The sequence below is a fragment of the Acomys russatus genome, chromosome 1, assembly GCF_903995435.1.
Source record: "Acomys russatus chromosome 1, mAcoRus1.1, whole genome shotgun sequence".
Taxonomy (NCBI): Eukaryota; Metazoa; Chordata; class Mammalia; order Rodentia; family Muridae; genus Acomys; species Acomys russatus.
Window position 1 is genome coordinate 88,128,422 of NC_067137.1, and position 22,216 is coordinate 88,150,637.

General features: G+C 38.5%; 1 protein-coding gene across 1 annotated transcript; it reads left to right on the plus strand.

Annotated features, from left to right (window-relative positions):
* The first annotated feature begins 1,189 nt into the window (after nt 1-1,189).
* Nucleotides 1,190-12,453, plus strand: Ccdc196 (coiled-coil domain containing 196). Its single transcript, XM_051147932.1, is given in 10 exon segments — nt 1,190-1,208; nt 2,224-2,398; nt 3,648-3,744; nt 4,744-4,794; nt 6,027-6,104; nt 6,285-6,361; nt 6,866-6,944; nt 7,306-7,444; nt 12,328-12,410; nt 12,412-12,453. Coding segments are annotated over 10 exon segments (840 nt in total).
* The last annotated feature ends 9,763 nt before the right edge of the window (nt 12,454-22,216 follow it).

Genomic DNA, 22,216 nt, shown 5'->3' on the forward strand with positions numbered 1-22,216 from the left:
GGGCATTAGAATGTTAGGAAATAAACATGGCTGATTGGCTGTAGGAAAGACTACATCAGAATAGCAAGTGTTCTTCCTCTTGGAATCACTCATAAGCAAGGGCAGAGAGGAAGGTGAGTTGGGATGCTGCCTGCCCATTAGATGTTTTAATATTCTATCACAGTTCTGCCTGCCAAATGTCACAACATGAAATTTAAAGAGGCTATACTTCAGTGAGCAATACCATTTTTTTGTCCTTTACTGTTTGCTACCACCTGCCACATATGTAGTCTAAGATGCTATTAAAAACTAGTCCACCCACTACCCCCTTTTAAGAGTGAGCATTTTACTCACCTTCATTCAATTGAAATTTTTTGTGGATAGTAATAGGACAACCAACATGAATTATTATTAATGTGTTGTGGCTTTTCTAATTTAATATTTCTGTCACACACAACCTTCAAGTGACACGTGAAAACTTTAGAAAAAAAGTATTTGTAAAGATTATCTAAAAAGAAGATTGATGTAGAAGATACTTAGGGACGGTTTGTATTCTCTGTAACCCAGGGAAGAGCCATATTTTGTGAGACTCTAGATATACATAATTTGAGGAAAGTCTCTAATTTCAAAAAACAGTCATATTCAGAAAAAGATTCTGACTCTTTGGAAGAGATGTTGAAAATGAAAGGCTCTTATGATTAAGCTTCATAGATATCAGCTTTTCAAAAAATCTGGCCACTTAATTGGGGCATTAAGCAAACCCAAACCAAGTAAAATCCCACTAGATGAGAACACATGACATGGAGGCAGGCACGCTATTTATCTCATGCTCCCAACAAGCTTATCGGGCCAGAATTTCATTCTTTTATAAAAATGGAGACTTCATCAGGCTCAGAGAATTTGGAACCTGCTCACAGTGAAGCTGACATCCAAACCAAGTTCTGACAAATAAATCTTGCTTTTTGTTTTTTTCAATGCAGAGGTTTGCCTTTCAAATTTCCCTAAAGATAAAGGACTGAAATTACTTTGGAGAAAACTCCAAATGGTCAGTCGGTATTTGAAACGGCATGCCTTAATGTTCATCTGTGGTGTTGCGTAAAAGTGAATCCATAAAATGTTTTTAAGGGAACACTCCAAAGTATATAATCCTCTGGACAATCTTCTACTCCTTAAATGACAGACGAGGAAGGCGATCTTAAGAATTCAGAAGATGTATGCTTCTAAAGGAGGTAGGGTACCAGAGTAAGAGTCTGTGGCGGTGACCGTAGGAGGTGTACAGCCTTCCAGAATAGACTCTGGCCGAGGAAGGCACCTAACAGTGTAGATCTCTCCAAACCATGTCCTCTCCCCACACGCCCAATATTCTTTTCCCTTGACATCATATAACGGTCTTGCTTTGCTTCAGCTTACTTTTGTAAGCCAGGCTTGCTATGTAGCACAAGGCTGCCCTAAACTTTCACTCCTTTTTTGTCTCTGCCTCCCTGGTGCTGGAATTGTATAGGTGTGACTCACCACATCCAACCGATAAATTGAGGTGTAAAGATTTGGGGGGAAATAGCAAAGGTTCATCTATCACTCCATTACATTATAGTGTTTGCCAGTTTAACCTCGGCCCATTTTTAAATGTTGGTTAGATGTGTCTTGCCCTCCCCACAGGCTCCCAGCAATAGAGGCTGCTATCTTTTCCTCACTCACAATAAGCCAGCAATTTGTTAAGGCAGGCATTTCATAGAGGCCTATTACCTTGGTGGTAATTGGTTCTTTTTGATAAGTTACTATTTTCTAATCCAACAGTAATTTTATAATGCAGGTATGATGACCGTGATTCTTTCCTACTCATTCAATGATTTCAGAGTAAAGCTTTGGGGATTTGGCTAATCCTCAGACAAGACTTAACCTTGTGGTTAAGCATTTTAAGTCATCAAGCAGCTACTGATGCTGCTTATAATATCTGCTGATTTTGTGACCCTGGTGCTATTGTGACCTCAAGCCGTAGCTAAAATCAGTCCAGTGCAACAGAAGCTTCAAGAACAACAGCGCCAAATATGATGTCTTAACTGCACTGGGGAAAGGCACATATTTTCAAGGAGGCCTCTTTATTGTTAGGCGTTTCCCTTCAAGATGACAAGTGGCACCAGCTCTTCAGGATCTTGCTTGTCCTCAAAAAAGTGAGTCTTTGATGGGAGGAAGGCAAATGGTGGGCACCTCGCGGGGGAGGTGTCTAATCACTCAAGCTACCAACAGGTTATTGCACATCTTCCTGCAGAAATTCTAAAACAGATGACAGCTACTTGAAGGAACTGAGCGAGGACCTGAAGTTAAGGAAGAAGGAACTTACAGATATGTTAAAACCTCTAGGAGATAAGAGCACTCTCTTATTCCAGAAGCTTATGGCTAACCTGGAGGAAAAACAAAGAAGGTAAGGAGCCCTACAAAGTTCCCTTGAGGTAGAAAGGCCGGAGAATGTAACTGCCACAGGATTAGTAATAACTACCACTGATTTGTTTATTTTTACTTTTAAATTTGGATATTCAGCTCCAATAGAATATAAAGAATATATGAATATATCACTACAGGATAATAATAATAATAATAATTATAATTATAATAATAGCAGGGCACACAGGAATCCAACTTTTTTTTTTTAACTAATAAATATCACTTTGTCCTTATCTCATGAAGCTACAGTTACTCTTCCTATGGTGTCTACCCAATAAACAGGTCTTTAGTAGTATAAGCCCATCATTGTTATGCTGATGACTGAAACTTTTGCTTATTTATGTTGGTAAAGTTACTTTAGGACAAACACTTGCTCTTCCTATACTAAAAAGAAAAGTGATGATCATTTCTGAACCTGGCAGCTCTTTGGGTTAAGGAGCTGCTCCTACACATCTGAGACCTTAAATCTTTGCTATGGGACATTCTTTGTTCTTAGGGACTTCCATGTCTCTTCTTCCTTTCTAGTCATAGAAAAATTATCACTTCAGTTGATCTCTATTTCTATACGCTTATTGTAAGCACTTAAGGAACTTGGACTTTGGGAGAACAAAAACTAGCAAGAAGTGGCTGAACATCAGCTGTTTGCAAACCAGCAATATAAACTTGGAGCAAGAGAGCATGTTAGACATGGCATTCTGCTCAGATACTGGGAGGAAAAAGGACAGTAACAAAAGCATAAACTAATGATTGCCTTTAAATAGTGTTCTTCTCATTGTCAGACTTGATACTAATCCATATTTGGATACCTACAGGGGTAGAAGGAAGTGGATAGATGTGAGATGTGAGATAATTCTGGCATTAATTTGAAAGATGTCAAGGTTTTCAATTTCTTCTGTATAGAGGCAAAATCTCTCCTCCCCTCAAGTCATACACTGCAACATCCCTTTCTGAGGGTGGAAGGACGTTCGTTCATTGATTGTTGGAGACCTAGACCTAAGTTTTGAGTATTAAAGAGCACAGAATTTATTATTGAGCATATACCTAAAGCTAATGTCAACTAGGAATGGAATCATTCTACTGACAGACCTTTGTCCTTCAGGACCTCTCTAATCCCTGAGAGTTCAGCCTCCATTGAACCTCTATGGAAGGTAACTTTCTGGATGATTGGAGATGTCAATTTTATCTTTTAAGGAGCATGTACATTTAATATGTTCTCTCTTTCCTTCTAGTCTGCAGATCATGAGGCAGATCATGGCAGGGAGGAGATGTGATGAGTCTTCAGTCATGGATCTTATTAAGGAAGCAGAGGAGATGAAACACAACCTGGTGAGGTGTTGTTGGTAGATACTACAGGGCACAGCTTCTTTGGGGATTTAGTTTTGGTTTGGTTTAGTTTTTAGAGACGGGGTTTCTTTGTGTAACAGCTCTGGCCATCCTGGATTGGCTTTGTAGACCAGGCTGGCCTTGAACTCACAGAGATTTGCCTGCTTCTGATTCCCAAGTGAGCGCTGGGATTAAAGATGTGTACCACCCTGCCTGGCTAGAGCATAGCTTCTTGAACCACTGTTGTCACCCATGGAAATAACAAACACTGGTTTCTGGCCTCTGATGCTGCAAACCTGTATCTCTTTGATCTAGGAAATCCAAGGTGATTTGAAGGAAATCAGATTGGATGTTAGAAAGATGGGGGATAGCTAACAAGATTCTACATTTTTGTTTTTGTTTTTGTTTTGCAGTTTTTCAAAACAGAATTTCTTTGTTTAGTAGACAAGGTTGGACTCAAACTCACAGAGATCCACCTGCCTCTGCCTCTTGAATATTGGGATTGAAGGCATGTGCCACCAATACCCAGATAAGAGTCTACTTTTTTGACTTAAAAAATTCACCTAGTAAATGAATATAAGTATATTAACTTATCATGTCTAAAGGATTAGAAACACCTATCAAATTAAAAGAAAAAAGTTTGCTTTGAAAGAGTTGTATATCTTTTTCAAGTCAATATTAAAGATCTTTAAAAATTAAAAGTATCTAAACCCTTAAGAGACTTGTCATATGAAAACATCTTAAGAATTAAGAATTTATTTCTATTGATACATCTCACAACCACCATAAAGTTATTGTTTGAAATAACTTTTTAACCACCATCGTCACTGTCACCAAATCATCTTATGTTTCTGTGCAAGATTCATTTATTGCCTTCTTCTCTGGTTTACTGTGTCCATGAGTCTCTTACCTCCCACTAATTAAACAGTTGTTGTTTTTTCCTGACCTTACTTAACAGTCGGACAAACACATCTGTTTGTTTGGTTCTTCCTCTTCTAATAGGAAAAGAAAAACAAGATGCTTCGGAAGGAAATGGAAATGCTATGGAACAAGGTGTGCCTCTAAGGATCTCTCGAAAGTATTGTTCCACAGATAATGCAGAGACCTTCTCACTCCACTGGCCCCTCACCCTCAGTTCCTCGTGTCATGCTTCCAGTGATGCTCCATTTGAACAACAGAGTGATCTTTTTAAAAACATTCAAAGTGTTTCCGCCCTCTGCTGAAACCCCTTTGCAGCCCACCTTAGTGTGCTTCCTTGGTCTGTACCCACCTCTCTCCCCTCTCTTAAAAGCTCTCCTCTCTTTCCTCCTCCTGTTCTTTTTCTTTCTTGTGGCAGATTTTTATTAAATTTTTTCATACAATATATTTTGATCATGCCCCCCCCCCAACTCCTCCTGACTCCTCAAAGTTCAGGGATCTATGCAGAAAACTGTGAGAGCCAGAAGTGGTGGATGACTTCAGTAAAAGCAGTGTCTTCCAGACAACAGGACGATTGCGGTATGAACTCAGAGATAGGAGAGCTCCCCTCGCGCTCTCTGCAACCACCACAAAGGCCTACTTGTAGTTTCTCGAACGTGCCACGTCTTTCCTCAGCTGAAGGTCTTTGTTCTTGCTTTTCTCCCATCTACAAAGTGATTTTCTCATGATTTACTTATTCTCACCTTCAGGCCTCAGTTTATCTGTTACCTCTTCAGAAAAGTCTGTGTTTACTCTCTGTAAAACCATAGCCTTCCCTGACTTTCTTTTATATAATTTCATTATTTCCATAATATGGTTCATATCAGCTTATACTTTTAATTAGATTTTTTTTTTACTCACTTTTGTCCTTGGATGTGAGGTTTCTAACTAACCTTTATATAAGGAGGAATGGAGAAGAGCGACATTCACAATAGCTAAGAACATAGGCCTCAAAATGAGACAGATCTGCTTTTAACTCTAGCCCCATGGGCTTCCCTAGCTGTGTGACTGTAAGCAAATGGCTTAGCCTCTCCAAGCCTCAGTTTCACCAACGATAAGACTAATCCCCAGAGCTGTGAAGATTAAACAAGAAGGACTATAGAGTGAGAGTAAGTAACGAAGTGAGACGGTTAGCAGTCAGTCTTATACTATATGGAGTCACTTAATAGTTATTATTATAATAAACATTAAGGAACCATTTTGAATCCCCTGTGGTAGGTATACAATTTCCATTTTGAGCCCAGAGAAGTTGCTGCCTGGCAGGAACCAAAAGCCTTGACTTCATAATTACCACTAATTTAAAGCTTTGCCAAAATGTCTCTCCACAGACATTTGCATCAGAAGGGCTCCGAGATCAACAGAAAGCACTCCCTACAAAACCCAAGGCAGAGCTGCAAGATGGGAAGGTGAGTGGGCGTAGCGTGTCATAGAGGCTGATGCTACACAGTCAGAAATTACCCTTTAATAATCAGGGGCAATTTGGCGGATCTGGACTTTTAGGGGATATTTGATTTCTGGTCTACCAAAACATTGCAGTTTTCCCATCTGGAATTGTCTATTCCCTTGGTTCTTATCTTTCCTCTCAGGCTCTGAAACTCCCCTTATCACTTAGGAAGGCCAAGAGTGAGCCAGAGATATCAGATGTAGAGAAAGTGGAAAGCATGTGGAAGGAAGGCAGTACATTCATTTTGAGCAGTAGTGGCTTTTGGAAGCGACCATTATGTATCTGCTTAGGATGTGGTATGCTCCTAAACTGATGCAGATTTTATAAGCAATGTAGCATCCTTAGGAGACTGTATTTATTTTAGACTGGCATCACAGGTTTTTGCGAAGTCATGTTAGCTATCCTAAAATGAGAAAACCCATATCAATAGTGGCAATTCCGTACACACAGAGCGCTTGTTAATTTATCCTGGAATTTTATTTAGAGATGTTACATTTGCACTTCATCTCCCCGAAACGAACTGTTCGCAGAAAATGAACTGGTCTGTTATCTCTTAGTTTTTAGAGAATGCATTCTATGGGGTCAACTAATGAGGACTGTGAAATATAAACCAACCTAACAGTAAATCTATATCATAACCATAATTTTGCTACATAAGGTTGTTGCAGGCTACTGAAAAAAAAACAAACCTTATTTTTTATCTCAACTTACTCTGTCACCCAGAACGTCTTTCTTCCACCAGGAAAAGCAACAGAGGAAAATAGAACGGGCCAAATATGAGGAACAACCCAACATCCTTCAGGTACTAAGGTTTTCCAAAGATAGTATGAAATACATTTACTCATTTACCATAAAGGCTTTTAACTTCACATTCTTAAGGCTAATCCTTCTATTTTCCTTGCCTGTTAAAAGTTGTGGAAGATTGCTGAAGCCACCCATATCTAGATTTACTATGAATGAGTTGGAATAAACACTTCTTCCCAAGCCTTTAATTTTGTGCTATTTGAAATTGGGGAAAAATAACAAATACTATCTTCTTAACTCTAAAAGACAAAACATGAGAGCTTTATTTTTTTTTTTTTTAACATCTATACAAAGAAACTCAGGTAATAGTAAATTTGGAAAAGTCAATATTGTATGTGTTTAAAAATGTCCTCTTTCAGAATGACTTTCATGGCAAAGTGATTGAGCTGAAAATTGAAGCCTTGAGGAACTACCAGAAGGCCAACGACTTAAAATTATTGTACCTACAACACAATTTTGAGCCAAAGCAAAGGGCTTCGAGTCTCCTGAGGCCTCAAGGTGGGTAGAGTATCATAGGTACATTGTTTGAGGTTTTGTTTTGTTTATTAACACTGAAGGACCCATTACTTAACAGTGAGCATCACAGAGCCTGGTGCAAGTGTAAGTTAAATGTGGTATAAATAAGTTGTTTCACTACGTCATTAATAGCAGTATTCAGGAACTATTGCACTATTGTAAGGATCCTCTGTGGAAGAAATTAAGTTTTTCTTTGTAAAGATAAAGTAATATGCCATATCCTTGGTATGTGTAGATAACAGTTGACATTTCAAAAATATTCAGTTTTTTCCCACCTTTATCCCTATCCTAAGAACTAGAGTTGATCTCCTAAGTCACACTGGAATAGACTGTTATTTCAGAGCCAAAGGCACACAAGATACTGTTGGCAAGGGCTCTGATTCGCTAATTCAGATGCACTTCTGGGAATGCCAGTGGTGTTTCCCCTAAAGACTTTATGGTGTCATACAAACTCATAGTATTTCCCAAAAAGTAAAGTAGTGGCTATGATGGGCAGGGAAAGAATTCTTAAATTTTCAAGAATCCATTAAAGTCTATCTTAAAAAAAAAAAAAAAAAAAAAAAAGGACATGCCATAGAAATCCTATCCCAAGAATGGCAATGTTCTACCAGTATCAGTAAAAATGTATCTAATTTCTCCTCTGTCTTCTTCCATAAAAAGTTTGAGTATCTTATAAAAATTGCACACCACACATATGGTTAAATAAGCAGATGTACAAGTCAAAGCCAAGGGAAAATACACTTGGTCAAAAGCATGATCATGTAGGATAGGAGCTCTGTTTAGTTAGTGGAGGTAGCTTATAAATTTGGTTCTGGAATTCACCCACAAACATGGATTGTCAGTGTTCATGAAGTGACGACAAACCAGTTGATTAGGAAAGATACAGATTTTCATGTTACTGACACCCGAGAGTGATTGTTTATGTTGACTTATTTATTTAAAATTTGTTTTTTAAAATAATCTTAAGTAAGTGCTAGTTCTTATCATGGGTGTGCTGATAGTTTTTGCCAATCTGATACAAGATAGCGTCATCTGGGAGAAGGAAACTTCAATGGACAAAAACGTCTCCTTCAGATTGGCCTATGTAGACAAGTCTTTTGGGGAATTTTCTTGATTAATAACTTATTCAGGAGGACCTAGTCCTCTGTGGGCAGGTAGTCTTGGGTTATATAAGAAAGTGGACTGAACAAGCTAGTAAGCAATATTCTTCCACGGTCTCTGCTTTAATTCCTGACTCTAAGTTCCTGACTTAAATTCCTGCCCTGACTTCCCTTCATGATGGATGCTCACTGGGACATGGAAGCCAAATAAACTTTCTTTCCTAAGGTGCTTTTGGTTAGAATGGATTCTCACAACAGAAAACAAACTAAGACGATGGGAGAATTGTTAAAATGTGGGATTCTCAGCAGTAGGGAAGGTAGTGTGGTGGTAGTACGGTTTCTCAACTTCTTTAGACTGTTGCTTATTCTTTATTCATTTTGCTACTCAGGTTGGCTTTATTTTCATACATACATTTATTGGGAAAAAATTTGGCTTTTTTTTTTTTTTTTTTTTTTTTTTTTTTTAAAGAAAAAAGGTTCTCTGTAGCCCAAGCTGGCCTGGAACTTACTATGTAGCTCTTGTTGACCTCAAACGTACAGTGATTCTTCTACTTGAGCCTCCTAAGAGCCAGTATTACAGGCATGAGCTACCATGCTCAGTCTCAAAATTTATGTTACTCAGTGAAAAAGCAATGGTGTTTTCACAAGTAAATTTAATAATAATGAAGAAAAAGACTCTAGAAAGATGGTCAAGCCTGAGGCCTGTTTTATCATTACTGAGAAGTAAGATGTAAAAAGAACTTTTATTCGCCTGATTCAATTGTTGTCTCAGCCTAGGCCTTGTAAGCCTCTAGCCTCTGTACAATCTAACCTAGGCTTAGAATGTTTTCAGCCTCTGAGACTTACTGCTTCATAAGCTAACCCTTACTTGTTCTTTCTGACCTCAAAGCTGGCTCGTTCAATTCAGCTGTTCTGGCTCAAATTGCTCTCCCAGCTGACTTACTCAAACTGTCTTTTCTCTCGGCCCCTGAATTGCTCTCTCTGCTTGGCCTCAAACTAACTCTAGCAGTCTGCTCTAATCTTCAGGCTCCTCATTCTCTGGCTCATTCTGCCTTCAACTTCTCTGTAAAACACTCTCTGTCTCTGTCTGCACTGTCCCTTTAAGTAGCTTCCCTTTCCTCCCTCTTCTTGTGAGAGTTGAACATATCCTATTCCATCAAAATCTTTCATTTATCACTTTTTCTGCCCTCAATTAAACATCACTTCCAAACATGGGTGGTTCCTTCTACACACTAATTTTACCTTCATTGTTTGGGATTAAAGGTGTGTACTACCACGCCTGAACCTAAGCTTTTCTTTACCTGAAACTTGCTCTATACCAGGCTGTCTTTGAACTCAGAGATTACTTGCCTCTGTCTCCCGGATTAAAGGTGTGTTTGTATTCTCTGGATCACAGCTAGAAGGTCTTTGGATGTGATCTTTGACAGAGAACTCATGTTCTAAGTTGAAATTCCTCTACAGTAAGATTAACAAGACAGAGAATTTTAAAGAAATCAGGGTCAACTTGAAACTGTCTCCTTGGTGGTATGAGGTCCAAAGCCCTGGAAAGGGAATACCTGAGGCAGAGGCAGAAGCACTTGCTTATAATCCCAGCGTGTAGGACAGAGAGGCATGAAACACAGGAGTGCAAGGTCACCCTGGGTTGAGAGTTTGTTTGTTTGTTTGTTTTAATCTCGCCACTGTAATTTACAGGATTTAAAGCCATGTTATAATTTCTCTTAAATTTATTACAGGAATCGCCTAAAATTATTTCACTACCAAACTTTGAGCAGTCTTAATTCAATGTGAAAGCCACGGCTCTGGAGTCAGGTGCATATGCCGTAGCCTTTATACAACACAGGCAAGTGATTTGATTTCAGTGTTTCTATATCTAAGATTTACAGCCATCACATGCAACAGGGCACATTTAAAACTTCTTACTTTGTAAAACCCTTATAATGACTCTGTAAGATCAGCAATGTGGAACAAGAAGCAAACTCAGAAAAGCTAGGCTTCTGTAACCATAGTTAAAGCTTGGGTTCTGGACTGAACAACACAATGGCAGTGTTAAAGTTTGATTCCTTATGTCTCTTCCAGCCCTAAAACTTGTGATGGGAATCCAAACTTAAATATTTATAGTATAGCCCTCCTAAAGAAGAATCATATCCTCTCTGGCTGTTTTCAGAGACTGTTGACAAATGGGTTAGGAGACCTGTAATTATGTATTTAGTCCAGTAGGTGGCACCAACCACATCTAAGCCAAGTCCATAATGAATGGTACTTCAGGAAATGTGAAATGCTGTAGGACACTGGCTTTTTATTACCCTCAGGACAAAATGTGCCACATTTATATACCAAATGAAAAACGAAGAAAATAGCCCATTGACGTTTTGTGTCATGCTATGTGGCAGCAAGATGTATTACTGCCAGCCTTGATTAAACATTAAACACTGTGTTCTGTTGTGCAACACTTAACTATTATTACTCCCCTCCCTGAACTATAGTTCACCCCATTCCAAACAAAGAAACAAAAAACAAAAGCAATTGCCTACTTCGTCCATAATTCTTGCCCAACACTTTTTTTCTCTACTACAAATAAATCAAGCAATTAGGGCAAGGAAGTAAAAACAGGTTGGACTATTACACAAGGACTATTTGAAGGTTAAGTACTTAATAGCCGTCTTGGATGGTGTTCTGGTTCCTCTAGTTTCAAAAGAACTGAATTGCTTAAACTTGTCTTAGAGGAAAGTGGCACGGCATTTTGGACACGCCTCCTTTGCAAATCAGGCAAATACAGAACCTTAAATTTCAGATATTTCCAAGTAGAAGGAAGTTTTGTTCCACTGCTCTTGGCCAAGAGTCCTTTGTCCCCTGTTCAGTGTGCTGTCTGCTGAGTTAATAGTGCCTTCTATTTTGTTGGCTAATACTTGAGACTTTGTTACAGTTCAATCAATCCCTATTTGGAGAATTCTCTTTCTGTGCCCCACCTTCATATTTTGGTTGTTCTTTTCTACGTGACTATTTTTGTTTGGGTCATCTCATAGTGTGTGTGTGTGTGTGTGTGTGTGTGTGTGTGTGAGAGAGAGAGAGAGAGAGAGAGAGAGAGAGAGAGAGAGAGAGAGAGAGAAACTTGATTTATCATCCCACTTTTTTCAAATGTTAGAGGTTCATTTCTGTAGGCTCCTAAAGTCATTACTTACATGTAATCCTCAAATGAGTTTTTCCACTATAGACAAAAAGCTTTCAATAGAAAAAGGTCTACTATGCCAACTTTAAAATATTGTTATTTCCTAAAACAACAATTTGAGAATTTGTATCAATGTTATTATAAGTCTAAAGTTATTCAATTAAATAATGCCATGATGAATGTCAGTAGCCCTCATTTTCCATCAGGTAAAACGGATACCACAACTAAGGAGAGAACAACCACCAACAGAAATGAACTCAGCATGGTGAGAGAACAACTTTCCTTAACACACACACACACACACACACACACACACACACACACACACACACACCTCCAATTTTTAAAGGCTTGGGTAATGGGTATAGCTTTTGCAGAATGTCTGTTTATACATTTATTGATCTACTTTAGCCATGCTGAGAATCCAACCCATGGCCTGTGAATGGCAGCCAAGAGCTCTACCATAAGTAACAACCACAGCCCTGCAATGCATTTACTATGCATTCTAGTGTATTATTATTTAGACTTGCAAAACACTCATTTTAGTCATTCCTCCCCCACCCCACCCCCTGCACTTTTGCTCTTCTTCTATTTTAAAGAAAATCCCCGGATCAAAGAAAAGAACTACACAGAACAACAAGGAACTAGAGAAAGTCGGTCTGATGATGTAGGAGAGAGGCTCTTTTTTTCTGAGGTCAATGCCAGATGAAGCTCTGAAGGATTAGAAGGCTTTCACTCCATTTGCTTTGGACAGATTTAAAGACTAGGTACAGCCTTTCTGTTCATTAAAATCTCTTAAACATTTATTTTAGTTCTGTTTTCCCACTCTACCACCAATCTGGGGGGAGAAATGTACATTTTGGCCCTAAGCATGTTGGGATATCAGCAGTTAGGTATTGTAAATAGCCACTGACAATATTAGTAAATTTTGGACAAAATGACTAGATTCAAATCACATTATTTACAGTTAAATTCATAAATGAACACTTTCTACTGCTGAGGTATTTAATTATGGCCCAATTGTTGCTGGCAAATCAGCCTCATGTGAAAAATAAAGAAAACTGTATGCCTTTGATTGTAGAGGAATTTTAATCCAGGAACATGGCTACTCTGGGAAGGAATCACATCCAAAGACCTAGGTCTAGGTGATCCAGCTGGAATGCAGACATATCCTGGATTGCAGTATGATCTGGCTGGAATACAGACATGCTCTTAGTACACACCTTTAATCTCAAACAATGAAATCCAGATTAGTTTATAGAAGGAAACAAGCATGATTGAAAGTGCTACCTAATTGAGGGGCAGAAAAAGTGACAAATCAGAGAAAGATCCGACAGAACGAGTAAGAGATAGGACATGCTCAACTCTCACAAGAACAGGGCAGGAAAGGGAGTTCAGTTGGGTGCAGTCCCGTTGAACGCAGTTGAGTTGAGTTCATGCAGGTCCATTCAATTTGTGCAGGCAGTGCAGCTCAGTTCATGGATTTCAGAGGCAGTTTTTTCAAAGCAGAGCAATTCAGCAAGATGCCTTCGGAAGCCAATGTGAATCAGTCAGCTTGGAGAGGCATTTGAACCGGAACAGCTGAGTTGAGCCAGCCAGCCAGAGTTCAGAAAGGGGTAGAAAGGGTGAGTTTATTCAGCAGTAAGTCTCAGAGGCTGAAACATTCTAGGCCTATGTTAGCAGATGGAGGCTGGAAACTGAATCCTTCCAGGTCTGGACTTGCAGAAGATGAGATTGTATTGAGGCTAGAAGCTTCCAGGCCTAAGCCTAGGGATAGTGCTCAGGGCTTATCCCAAGCCATGTATTCATAAAGCTTGAGTTTGGCTCTCATCTCATAAAAACAACAATTACACTATATGGCTCTTATTCTCTCATATGGTATTGTTTTGTGTGTTTTGTTTCCTTGTTATCTAGTCTTGAAAATCTTACACTGTTTAGCATTGTTTTTAGTTTAGGCCTCCTTTTCTGCCCAAGTCACGATAGTCTATTAGCATGCCTGCTTCCAGGCTCTCTAATCCATCTTTCACTGTACCATAGAAGCTATTTGTTCTAAAAGAGAAATGAAATCATGTCATTCTCCACCACTTTTATTATGAAGTCCAAGTTCCTTCACAGACAACAGTTGATCTGCCTCCTGCCTAGCTCCCAATTCTCTTCTGTTTTCCTTTCCCTTCCAATCCTATAGTAAGTTCTACAGAACTATTTCCAGTTCTCTCAATGGATCATGAGTTCTGGGAACAAAGCTGGAAGATTCTTTTCTCCTTGTCTGTCTGACAATTGTCCATTTCCCTTTTATTTCTATGTGAGCATACACCATGGTGTACATGCAGAGGTCAGAGGTCAATGTTCCATCTTGTTTGAGACAGGATTTTTAGTCATCACTGATGCAGAAACCAGGCTAATTGGCCCAAGAGCTTCTGGGAGATTCTCCTGTCTTCACTTTCCATCTTGCTATAGGAGTGCTGAGAATAGAGATATACATTAGTACATTGCGGGAATGTGAACACTGGCTCCCATGCTTGTATAAGTATGTGATCTACAGAGCCATCTCTCACCCTAATTTTTCTTTTTCTTTCATTTATTTATTTACTTACATATTTATTTATAGACAGTCTTACTATGTAGCTCTGGCTCTCTTGGAACTCACTATGTATACCAGGCTGTCCTTGAATTCACAGAGATCTATCTGCCTCAGCCTCCTGAGTACTAGGGCTAGGACACTAATATGCCCAGCTCCCATTTTTCTTAAAAACTACGTTTGTTATCTTTATTCTACCCCAGTGATTATCAATCCTCACTGTGTATTGGGATCTCCTTGTAGACTCTGAAAAGTAGCATATTACTAGGTCACTCCCCAAATAATTTAAATCAAGATATTTGAGAGACAATGCAAAAACATGTAATTTTTAGTACGATCCTCAGAGAATTCTGATGTTCATTCAGGTTTGAGGGTTTTTGTTTTGTTTTGTTTTAGACAGAGTCTTACTATGTAGCCCTGGCTCTCCTGGAACTTGCCATGTAGACCATGCTAGCCTTGAACTCAAGAGATATGCTGGCCTTTGTCTCCAGAGTGCTGGGATTAAAGACATGCACCACCATGCCTAGCTAGGTTCAAGACTTTTTGTTCTCAGCTCTTACTTATAACAAAGCACTTAATTATATTGCAATTACTGATTTGCCCAGATATCTCTCACACCAAATGATGAGCTCTTTGAGACACAGAACTATGTCTTGTTTATCTTTTCATCTTGACAAGCTTACACAGTGCCTAGAATTTAACACATAATTAAATGATACTGTACAAGGATTTGTTCTAGTTTAAATATGATATTGTCCCCAAAGCTCATGTGACAAATGCTTGGCTCATAGCTAGTCATGCTATTTTGGGAGATATAAACAGTGGGCCTGGCTGTAAGAAGTAAGCCCGACAGTATACACCTTTGAAGGTTCCTCTCTCTGATTTTTGTCTGTCATTAAAGGCAAAATAATTCTATATACTACTGTCATGATGTCTTTCCCAAGTGCATGGGGCTAAGGGCCATGGACTGAACCATCTGAAACAGTGAACCAGAATAAATCTTTTTCTTTCAAGGTGTTTGCTCAGATATTTTGATTGAAGTAAAGAAAAATAATAAAAAATAGTTGTACTTTTCTGATAGTGAGCAAAATAAGCCAATTAAAATTTTTTTTCTCTAAGGGGAAAGTTCTCAAACTTCATTTTATTTTTTAAAAATGATTTTAAGTTATTTTAATTATGTACTTGGGGTGGATGTTGAGCGCATGAATGTTGGTGCTGGAGTCTGCAGTGGACAGAGGCAGCAGATTCCCATGGAGTTGGAATCACAATTATGAATCAATCGTCTGATGTGGGTGCTGGGAACCGAACTTATGTTCCCTCTGGAAAAGTAGTACGCACTCAGTACTTCTCTCCAGCCCTCTTTAAAATGTTACAGGAACCAATGACTGCACTGCTAAAGAAGAAAAATTAGTCCCCCGACCAGGGGTGAGCCCCCTCATTGGTTGCCTAATGTCGAGTGGTCAGCCTTGAAACCACATATATACAAACAACAAAAACAGACTCAGCATGTTTTATTTATATTTTTGTGCATATACATACATACACACATATATGTATTTAACAATAATAATCAAAGAAGAGGAGATTATCAGCTTGAGAGTGGGGATGGGAAGAGTTGGGAGGAAGGCACTTGAAGGGGCTGGAGTGAGGAAAGTAAGACAGAAAATGGATGTAATTCTGTTAACTAAAAACACGTTAAAATGAGTTTTAAATAAATTAAAAAATATTAGTACATATTATTTTCATAAAGCAATGGGTTTTGTCATGACATTTTCACACATCTATACAAAGTTCTTTGGCCATATTAACCTTGACAACATAAAAACTTGTCCTTCAGAGTCTAGCTTATTTTACTTAAAAGTGATCTATATCTATTGTTTTGTATCTATTTTCTGCATGACATAATTTAATTAAAAAAAGATTTATTTATTTATTATGTATACAGTGCTCTGCCTGCATATACACCTGCATGCCTGAAGAGGGAATCAGATCACATTATAGATGGTTGTGAGCCACCATGTGGTTGCTGGGAATTGAACTCAGGACCTCTGGAAGAGCAGTCAGTGCTCTTAACCTCTGAGCCATCTCTCCAGCCACATAATTTAATTTTTGATGGCTGAATCATCCTCCATATACATATACATTTTCTTTACCCATTTATCCATCAATAGGCCTCTAGGCTGATTCTATAATTTAGCTTTTATAAGTAGCGTTGCAATAGATAAAAATGTGCAGGTATTCCTACTGTGTACAGATTCTGAGTCTTTCACACATGCTTAGTAGTGTAACAGGATCATGCGGTAGTCTTATTCTTAGTTTAAAAATGTTATTATTGTATGTGTGTATGCATATGTGTGTGGGGGGGTCGCACTTGTGCCATGGCATATATGTAAAGGTCAAAGAAAAGTTTTGTGGAGCAGGGGTCTCTCCTTCCATCTTTATGTGGGCTCCACCCACACTTGACAACTGCTTTTACTTGCTGAGTCATTTTCTTCACCTTATGTTTATTTTGGGGGGAAATTTTCACATTGATTTCCATAGTGGCTGATGAATTTCCTTCCCCACCAAAATATGGAAGTTGGTCTGTCCCCTGGCCCTACACTCTTGGCAACGGTTGCTGTTCGTTTTCTTGATGAGAGAGTCATTCTGACTGGGCTGAGATAGGATCTCAGTGTGGTTTTAACCTGATTTCCTTTGCAGTTAAGAAACTGAGATTTCCTCCCATGTATTTATTAGCTACCTGTACTTCAAGAACTATTTTTAAATTCATTTGCTAATGTACTGATTGAATTATTGTTATTTCCTTTTATTGAAAGTAGATTTTTAAATTTCCATTTTAGTGTTTAGAGTTCTTTATATATTCTTAAAATTGACATCTTATCAAATACCGCCAAAATTCCAGAAAAATTCTTCACAGAACTAGGAAAAAAAAGAATCATGATTCTAGTAAAAATACAAAAGACTTAGAATAGCCAAAATGATTTAAGCAAAAAGAGCAATGCTGGAAGTAACACGGTATCTGATTCAGGAAGCCACAGTAACAAAAGCATCACAGAAACAGTCACATAGACCAATAGCACATCCGAGGACTCAGAGGTAAACCTATCTATCTATCTTCAGCCACCTGATTCATGACAAAGGTACCCAAAGCATACACCAGAGAGAAGATAAATCCTCCACAAATGGGGCTATGAAGACTAGCTATCCCCATGTGCAAGACTGAAACTAGACCTCTTTCTCTACATTCTCGGTATAAAAATCAATTCAAAATGGGCCAAAACCCTTAATGTAAGATGAAAGATTGACATGCTAAAAAAAAAAAAAAAAAAAAAAAATGAGAAAACACCTCAAGATAAAGACACAGGCAGCAGTTTTTAGAATAGGATTTCAATAATGCAGGACAAAATACCAAGAATTGACAGCTGGAATTCAATAGAATTAAAAAGCTTCGGCACAGCAAAGAAAACATTTACTGGAATAAAGGAGACAGCGTGCAGATAGGCGAAAGGTATATTTTCTTAAAAACAATTTTGCATGTGTGGAGTGCTGTGGAGGTCACTGTAGTTCTCTCTTTCCACCATATGTGTCCAGGGGACCAAACTCTTATTTGTGAGGCTTGAGAACCAGTGCCAAGCCATCTCACTGAACCCTGGAAGATTTTTTGAAATGTACTTTTTTAACTGGAAAAGGTTTACGAGTTCACAAAATATTAGCATTTTAAGTATAAATTTTCTTTATTTTACAAAAGAAGAAACTGAACTTTAGATAGTTGAAAAGTGTCCAAAGACCTACAGTTAATTCAAGCCAGCACTGGTTACCGGAGTGTAGCTATTAATACTGCCAGCTCACATTCCAGCCTAACTCGTCTTTCCTCTCTGACTATAAAAACAAGAGCCTCCAAAGCCCTAAGATGATTAGTTTCATGTTCTGCCAACTGAGTTAGCTGAGTATATAATCCACATTTTGCTTCTAGAAAACCACCTCTTAACCCTGAGAGATTCTGGCAGACCTGAAAAATTTGAAACCAATTACATTAGACAGAGGAACGAGAACAGAACACAATAATATATAAAATCTAACTACTACTGACTACCTTGAACTTTTCATTTAACTTAAGGGTCTTAGACTCCTAGCTTTAATACTATATTCAAAGAGTACTTTTGACCCCTTGAGTATTTATTAAGTGTTTTACCACTATAATGGGCTGAGATTAGTATATGAATGTCTACTTTTTGTTAAGGTATGCAATAATCTGGCTTGCTTGCTAGCAGAGGTTTTCATTTTCTCTAGAAAGGAGTCCTGTTATGCTGGGCATGGTGGTGCATACCTGTAAACTAGAACTACTCAGAAGACAGAATCCAGGAGGTCATCAATTCAAAGTTAACCTTGGCTACAATTGAGACCTAGTCTCACTTTCCCCAAAGCAGTGATATTACAAGTTCAATATCACTCAGACTTATCATCCTTCCTTCTTTCCTTCAAATTCTCTAAAATTTCTGGCTTCTTTAAAACATCATATTTAAAAAAAATATTTTACATCGGTCTTTGACTTTCACTGCTGGCAATACAAAGTCATCTGCTAGACTGACCGGCTATTTACCAAATGGTCAACACTTTGATAAGTTAAGGACATGGTTCTTAACTTTATAGGCACAAATAAATTTATTTGGTTAATGGAACCAAAATATGGATGACTACTAAGACTCTTAAGAGATTAAAAGATAAACAAAATATCAATTTCAATTACAAAGATGACACACACCTATAATTCAGCACTCAGGAAGTGGAGGCAGAAGGATCAGAAGTTCAAGGTTATCCTTGGCTACACAGTGAGTTCGAGGCCAGTCGGGGATATAGCCCCCAAAAGAAAAACAAAACATGAAAAACAAAAACACAGAGAGGTATATCTTCATATTGTGTTAGAGTATGTCTATACCAGAGGTATTCTTATCTCTTCTTCAATTTATGGTGAACTGAATTGGTAAGCAGGGAAATATTTGTGTTTGAATATCATTAGTTTTATCAGTTCTCACATTACAATATGTTTAATAATAAAACTCTAATAGCCTTGACCATACTTAGATTAAAAAAATACTGTGTGTGTGTGTGTGTGTGTGTGTGTGTGTGTGTGTGTGTGTGTACCACACATAGCCCACAGAGCTAGAAGAGGGTGTTGGATACCTGGATATGGGGTTACAGGTGGTTATGGGCCTGGATGTAGGTGAAGTCATCTCTCTAGCCCCAAGGAGATTTTTTAAATGCCATGGCCAGTTGAGGAAAACCTTGTCCTATCAGCAATACACTTATGAACCATCTCTTTGGGAGACGCTAGTCATGTAACATCTCATTTGCAATGCCTTGACTTCCTAACTTTTCAGAGGACATCTGCTAATATCTAATCTTTGACATTGCCGTTTTCAATGACCACAGAGTGACTAGCAATGTTCACTCTACTTTCCTTAACAAAGCAAGGCCAACAACGGCCTGATATCTTTAGTTTAGAACTATAATCATCAGACAGAAAGTGACAGTGTATAACATTTTACAATTTACCTTCATATCCAACCTCAAGCCCACCTTCAGCATCAAGTAAAATGTAGCGACTTTAGATAGCGGCTCATTTCAAAGGCAGAGGCTGCTGCAATCTGTTGCATCACAGGCACATCTAACAGCCTCTGTAGCTGGAGCCTGAACTGCTTCCAAATCAAAGTCACTATTGCTCAATTTGTTACCAAATACTAGCGAATGGAAAGAAAGCAAGGTCACACTTACCCTACAACCTATTAATTCTACATCAGATGATATGCAGACAGATAAATGTGTAAGGATTACTTCACTGTTCTTTTGTGGGAACGTGGTAGTGGGGAGTAGAGCTGCTCACCTCATGATGGCCAGGAAAGAGAATGGTTGTGCTTACTGCTTTTGTCCTTTTACCATTTTGTTCTAGCTCTGCCTATGAGTCTGAGATGCCATAGCCCGCATTCAGGGTGGATCTTTCCTCCCTTAGTAATCTCTGGAAATGATGACACTCATCCAGGGGTGTGTTTTACTAATCTCTCAGGTACTTCTTTATCCAATCAAATTTGACAGTAGACCAGACATTATACTTGGTAAATGAAAAGTTTTAAGACAACTGAAATATCCATCTTCTCTGCTTCTTTTACAAATTCATCTGTGTTCTCTAACTTTTAAAACTTTTTCTTAAGGTTCATTTTAAAGAAGAAAATACAATATGAACATTTTATAAACCATATTTTCTCCAGTTATCAATCATTAAGTAGAAATAAGATTACTTAGGTTAAAATATTTTTTTGCACATCACTTTTTAACCCTAAATTTTTATTTAATGTGTATGTATGTTTTGCTTATATGGATGTCTGTGTTCCACATGTATATCTGTGTACAAGAAGCATCCAAAGAAGGCATAAGATCCCTTGGAATTAGTTTTATAGATGTTTGTGAGCTGCTGTGTGGGTGCTGAAATTAAACCTGGGTCCTCTGAAGAGACCCAGTGCACTTAAGCACTGGCCTATTTCTTTGGGAGCACAGCTTTTATATTATAGAGAAATATTATTTTCTCTAAAGTTAGATTTTAAGTTCTTTGCTAGAAAACCAATGAATGTTTTAAGGAAAATATTATGCTTTTGATTTGAAGTAGTTAGCTTAAACCCATGGAAGCTTTCACACTTGGATTGTGTTTCTGACTTATATACAGATTTGATCCTCAATAAGTGAAAGCAAAATAGACAGAAGCCATTTAAAAAATCAAGGAGAGATAACAATTGGGACATTAACAAGATGGCTCACTGCAGGTTACAAATGCCCGTCCTCCCCCACCAAAAGGACCAAAACATAAGCAACTGTTTTGGGGATAGAATAAGTGAGAGTACTGGAGTCTAGCAGGGGAGTGGTAAGTACACAGTGGAACAGGAACACTAAGGATGACCCCACCCCACAAACAGAATGAAATATCCTTTCTCTGCTATATTGTCTTAGCTGTTGAGATCAACTCAGAATGAAGAGATACTTCTGAAACCAACAAGAGGTAGCCAGAAGCCCATAGTGGCACCCCATTAGCATCACAGACATAGTCTTTGCTAATGGACAATCTTGCAGTTCTAACAGGTCCTGGGCCCCATTTAGAGAGGTACGGGGAGCTTATACATTACCCAAAGAGGAATCTACGTTTTCCACCATCTACTGCCACCATCACTTTTTGTAGAAGTGACCTTCATTCGCATTGTTTTAAGGTGTGTCTCTCTGTATAGTTGATTGTTAACTGCTGAACCGACAGAGATCTAAATGCAAACAGATTCTGCTATTGTCGTTGCTATTGAGGACCACCCTGTCTCAATGTTGTGTAAAAAATTACTCCCGAATTACCTCTGATTGGCTAATAAAATAAAGAAGTTGAACACGAGGTGGAATTCTGTTCCCAGTGCCAGGGAGAGAATGGAGAGAAGATGAGATGGCTGGGCAATGAGGTGGCCATGAGGATGTAGCCATGAGGCCATGGCACGGAAAGAAGGTTGCCATGACATGAGGAGGAGGTCACCATGGAGGAGTTGCCATGAGGACAAACATGGAACAAGAGTGACCAGAGTAAGACTAGAGGACAGGTAACAGGAAATGTGGCTGAGAAATAGCTAGACTAGCTTAGACGGGTTAGAACAGATCAATATCTGCCCAGTTATGGTGCTTAGAGGTTATTAATAAATGTAACAGATCCCTGTCTCATTATGTAGGAGCTGGAGCAAGCACAGAAAAAAAAAAAAAAAAAGCCTATATCCCAACAACTTGTGCTCCTTATCTCCCCCCCCCCATCTTCACTGGATGCATCAGTATAATATATATTTTCTGACAACTAGTAAAAACTATTGTTGCTTCCATTATTTCAAAGTAAACTTTAC